This window comes from Gastrolobium bilobum, unplaced genomic scaffold (assembly GCF_033153095.1).
Source record: "Gastrolobium bilobum isolate Gb01-03AN ecotype WA unplaced genomic scaffold, APGP_CSIRO_Gbil_v1 utg7600, whole genome shotgun sequence".
NCBI lineage: Eukaryota > Viridiplantae > Streptophyta > Magnoliopsida > Fabales > Fabaceae > Gastrolobium > Gastrolobium bilobum.
The window spans coordinates 808016-813721 of NW_026897674.1; the positions used below are offsets into that span (position 1 = coordinate 808016).

At 30.9% G+C, this 5706-nt stretch overlaps 1 protein-coding gene across 1 annotated transcript; it reads left to right on the top strand.

Annotated features, from left to right (window-relative positions):
- Nucleotides 1–1627: 1627 nt before the first annotated feature.
- Nucleotides 1628–4580, top strand: LOC133309224 (isoliquiritigenin 2'-O-methyltransferase-like). Its single transcript, XM_061509981.1, has 4 exons — nucleotides 1628–2100; nucleotides 3279–3592; nucleotides 3680–3744; nucleotides 3912–4580. Exons 1-4 carry the CDS (start codon nucleotides 1670–1672, stop codon nucleotides 4206–4208), a joined length of 1107 nt encoding a protein of 368 aa, XP_061365965.1. The 5' UTR covers nucleotides 1628–1669; the 3' UTR covers nucleotides 4209–4580.
- Nucleotides 4581–5706: the final 1126 nt, after the last annotated feature.

Here is a 5706-nt window from a genome sequence, read left to right on the forward strand (position 1 = left end):
TAAGTAATATTAAAGTGGTTGAGAAATATAGTCTCACATTGGTTGTATGGACAACTAATGTGAAGTTTATAAGGTCCTGGACACTCTCACCCTTTGAGCTAGCTTTTGGGGTTCTTAACATGGTATCAAAGCATTCAAAATCTCATTGTAGTGGAATTTTCACATGTAGGGGCTTGTATGTTGTCCATCCTTCAAGCCCAGTGGGCTCTCGTGTGAGGGGGCGTGTTGAGAAATATAGTCTCACATTGATTGTATGGGCAACTAATATGAGGTTTATAAGGCCTTAGACATTCCCACCCTTTGAGCTAGCTTTTGGAGTGGTGATCTAATGGTTCTTAAAAAAAGCTTATGAACCCATTATCACCTAACATTTATTATACTAATGAAATGTGTCACAAGAAATGAACTAACGAATTTTACAAACAAACACGTACAATAATACTCCGAAAATATAATTTAAAATTAGTTTATTTTAGTCATTGATTAAAAGCAACATGAAATTAAAAATTTATCCTATGAATAATTTGCGTAGGTTAACGTTTTAGTCTATTTAAAAGACATTACGACAAATTCATTTTATAATACAAAACTCTTCACCAACTTCAATCGCATAAACTAAGTCCACCAGTACTTTTTCCAGGGAGACTTTAATTAAGTTGGTGAGATCATTATGAAGAATCGGCTGACTCTTTCTTGCTCACGTACGATGAAGTTTGGATTAAAAATTTGAGACACTCAATGCAATTATAGTAAAATAAAATAAAATCATATCATAGCAGTGTAAAACTAAATGTAATTAGAGAAAAATTTGACAGGTTGTTGATCTCGGTTAATTTAATAATTTTAATTTATTAAAAATTAATAATTAATTAATAGGTATAATTCAATAAATTACAATCTATAATTATTGGAAATCAATGATTTAAATAAGATACCAAGTGTGGCTCAGTTGATAGCATGGGGACTAAGTGGTGAGAAATGACCTCGGTTCGATTCCCACCAATATCATATGGAAAATGACATAAATATCGTAATTATTGGACTCACACCCGAACTATGGCCTAGTCCCATAGGCGGCTCAAAGAGTCGATACTGAAAGGTTCTAATTCGCTTCAAAGAGATAATTACCATCAGTTTTCACAAAAAGAAGAAGAAGATGTCAAGTAATAATTAATTATTTAATGTAATCCAATAAATTACAGCCACTAAGTGTTCAAATAAAATGTAAAACATCACTGTCAACAAAACAGTGAAATTCAACCGTTCACATGTATTTATGGTTGACAATTGATACAATAAAACCACTCTTAGGGAAACTTCACAAGGCTAGGTAGGTTGTCATGACAATATCAGTAATAAAAAAAATAGTTTTATAAACATATAAAGTGATCCAGTCACGTACTCCCCCGCCTCACACCGCCATTACTAGTAATTTGTTCAATTAATAATTAATATAATTGTGATGATTATCAACACGAAAAAACAAAGGAAATATGTGAAATACCACCAAACGCGAGTGACCGAAGCAAGAATTTTTCTTAATGTATAGTGGCTTGCAAGTGCCAAATCTGCCTATAAAAACAGCATGCTAGGGAATCCAAAAACACACACCACCACCACCAAGAAGAGAAAATATCACACTATAAGCCAAAAAAGAAAGAAAGAAGACATGGGTTCCAATTCTTCAGAGAAAGAGAACCCTGCCTCACAAAAAGATGACACTGATACCCTCTATGCCATGGTACTTGGTGCCAATATGGTGTTTCCTGCTGCCCTTAACGCTGCAATTGAACTCAACCTATTTGAGATCATTGCTAAGGGAAGTTCACCAAATAGTGATGGATTCATGTTAGCTTCTGAAATTGCTTCAAAGCTACCAAACCAACACTCAGACTTGCCAAATAGGCTTGATCGTATGCTGCGTTTACTTGTCAGCTACTCTCTTCTCTCTATTTCCACTCGCACCAATGACGATGGTAGCATTGAGAGAGTTTATGGACTCTCACCATCTGGAAAATATTTCGTCTATGATGAAAATAGTGATGGTTATCTCTCTTCATTCACTTCATTTCTCTGTCACCGTGCTTTGTTAGGAGTATGGTAAATGCTTTTACTATGCTTCGTATCATCATTTAGAACAAGGGTTAAGCGTAAAAATACACAAGTTCTGTTGTTTTATTTTCTATTATTATTATTATTATTATATATATATAGTAGTATATAGTTATAATATAAAAAATTATTTTTTTCTCTTTACATATCAGCTGAAGTGACTGAGAAGAGATTTTTTTTTTTCATATTATAACTATGTATTACCAATAATACATAGTGTTAAAAACTAACATGATACAAGATTGTGTCTTTTGAAAGGATAAAATTTTTCCCCTTAGAATAAACATATATTCTATTTTTTTTTTACTTTGACTAACTATTATATTAACACATTTATTTGACTAAAAGAGAAAACTATTGTATTAGTTGTTAGTGAACTTTAATATTTTTTTCAAAAGTAAGCTTATCATTTTTGTTTTTAAATTAACTTATGTATGTCACGCTCAAAACAGTTTATTTATTGTATTATCATTTTGTCGTTTTGTTTCCTGAGTTAATTAAGTCCTTAAGTTCAACAGATTTTATAAATAAATAAATAAATAAATCATGTTTCTAATTATTTGTTTTGTCCAAGATAGGAATCATCATAATATATTGTTACTGATAAGGACGACGCGAATTTGAGCATTATTCTCGTGATCATTATTTTTTGCTGGTATTATCTATTAAGGATTTGCTTAGCTGTAGTTTATTTTTATTTTATTATATAATTAACATTTAATAAAGTAAATTAACAAATAACAACTCATCCTAAATCCCATATGAATCCATGAAGATACTGTACCAACTTTTCTTAACTTCATTTGAGTGATTTATATATATATATATATATATATATATGTGTGTGTGTGTGCACTTGATCAGCTTATACTGGTGTAAGAATAATAAATCTTACAATCAATCTTAGTCGTTGGTTTTCTTTCATCCAACAACTGCAATTAATTAAAATATTTTCATTAATTAATTATTAATTTTTAATAAATTAATACTTATTATTTTTACACTGATATAAGCTAACCCTATCTTTTTATATATTGAAAAGTTATATATTTAGACTAAATTGAAAATTACTGTTATTAAATAAATTCAAAGTAGAGTATATATATGTATATATTGCAAATATAGCTTGCTGATATAATATAAGAATTGTCTTTGTTGTAATATAGGCTGAATTTTAAGGAAGCAGTTGTTGATCCTGAGATTGACCTATTCAAGAAAGTTCATGGAATATCAAAGTACGAGTTCTTCGGGAAAGATCCACAGATAAACCAAGTATTTAACCAATCAATGACTGATATATGCTCAACCCATATGAAGAGAATACTTGAAATATACACAGGCTATGAGGGAATATCAACTTTGGTTGATGTTGGAGGTGGAAATGGACAGTGTCTTAAAATGATCATCTCCAAATACCCTTCAATTAAGGCCATTAATTTTGACCTCCCGCAAGTCATTGAAAATGCACCACCTATTCCGGGTAATCCATAGTCTCTCTTACCACAACTTTTTTTATTTTTATTTTTTTTGGGAAATCATTAATCGAAAATTGTCAAATTTCATTTAGGGATTGAGCATGTTGGAGGAAGTATGTTTGAAAGTGTTCCACATGGTGATGCCATAATACTAAAGGTTAGTGTAGTAAATAATATAATATATATATATATATATATATATATATATATATATATATATCATATATATAAATTTCAATTATAAATTCTTTGATTGAATCTCAATAACAAAGTGCTAACCAAAATATTTTTGTATCCACATATATATGGATAACATTGTTCTAGGCTGTATGCCATAATTGGTCGGATGACAAATGCTTGGAAATTTTAAGCAATTGTCACAAAGCTTTGCCACCAAACGGGAAGGTCATTGTTGTGGAGCTCGTGCTGCCAGAAAATCCAGAACCAACAGATGCATCCAAAATGATTTCAATTCTTGATAACATCATGTTCATTACAGCTGGTGGAAGGGAAAGAACTGAAAAACAATATGAGAGTTTGGGAAAACGCTCTGGATTTTCAAAGTTTCAAGTTGTTTGTCGCGCTTTCTCTATTTTGGGAGTGATGGAGTTCCACAAATAAGTAAATCATATCGCCATATCGGTACCAATTTGGCATTTCATTGTAGAGTATTGGTACTTAAATTACACATTATTTTCTTATATCATTCTTACACCACTTTTAACAAACAAACAAACAAAAAAAATTCATACGTATTTTCTTTATCTTTTATTTTTATTTTTAATAAATAAGGTGTAAGTATGATATGATATTTCATGTGTAAGTACCATGCATATCTTTGGATATTGCCAAGTTGTCGAAGTCAAATAAATAGAAGAAAAGCGCCTTAAGCCATCTTAGGGTTGCGAATAGTTTGTCAAATTTTCTATTTGGATGTGATGTAATGTGTTTTGCGTACTTGTGTAATTTGGCACTGGATGTGATGTTATAACAAAGACGAATAATTCAAGTCAGAGTTTTACAGCTTTTGATATCTCCGTTTTGACTACTATATTTGGAATTGAATTTTGAAGACATCAACTTCTGCGGTTAACTATATCTGATGCATCTCCAAGTGAGACTATTGAGATGTAGAATGTTAGTTAATTGTATATATTTAATTAGGATTTAGCTTTTAAAATTGAAGATTTATTTAAAAAATTATTATTTATGATAAAATCAGTTAATATTATAATAAAATTAATATACAGATGCATACAAAATTTAGATTTATTAGAACAATTGAATAAGTCGAACATATGATATTATTATCACGTTCAATTCGGTACGACTTGAATAATCAAATCGGTAGGACTTGAATTGGAACTTCTTTGTCGCAATAAATTACAACATATATGTTCGTAAAATTTGTATGAGCTATCTTTTTTTTATAATTAACTCAACTTTAATTATATCCGTTGGCTCACCTCGATATCCTCACAAGCTTTGATTATTTGAGCCAACTAATCCGGAATGCGAAGTGAGTCAAAGATGAAGATATTTAAACCCCTTCTAAAAGTGGTATATGAAGATTGAAACAAAACTCTTTCTTTTTCACTTACTTAGCTCTCTTCTACCAACTGAGCTACGGTACAGGAGCTATGACTCTAATTGTTGCAATTCATATGAAATGCGTCACATAATTAATAAAATTTACCTAACAAATCCAATGATACCGACCGTCAGGTCATTCATCTATATATTATTAATATTTGAGATAAATGCAATTATAGTAAAATAATAATTTTTAGCTTAAAAAATGGACTTTTTGACCCTTATAACCCTTTATTATTAATTAATTACCGATTTGACCTTGATTATAAACTATTTCAAAAATTTAACCCTCTCAGAAAACATAACACCAATCTGCCCCTGTTTGACCGTTGACCACCAAGCCTACCCGGGTACACCCCTCTGTACCCGGGTATTTTTTGAAAATTTTTGTCTACCCGGGTAGGGAGGCGTGTACCCGGGTATTGTTCTTCGTACCTGAAAAATTGCTTGAATTATTTACCGGGGTAGAGAGGGGTGTACCCGGGTAAATCTTCGACCACCCATTTGGTATTTTTTCTCTCTTTTT

Excerpts from the sequence above, each read along its gene's own strand:
- LOC133309224 (XM_061509981.1), top strand. The coding sequence starts at position 1,670 with ATGGGTTCCAATTCTTCAGAGAAAGAGAACCCTGCCTCACAAAAAGAT. Across the intron at positions 3,593-3,679 it reads AAATGCACCACCTATTCCGG|GGATTGAGCATGTTGGAGGA; the intron begins GTAATCCATAGT and ends AATTTCATTTAG. Across the intron at positions 3,745-3,911 it reads GTGATGCCATAATACTAAAG|GCTGTATGCCATAATTGGTC; the intron begins GTTAGTGTAGTA and ends ACATTGTTCTAG.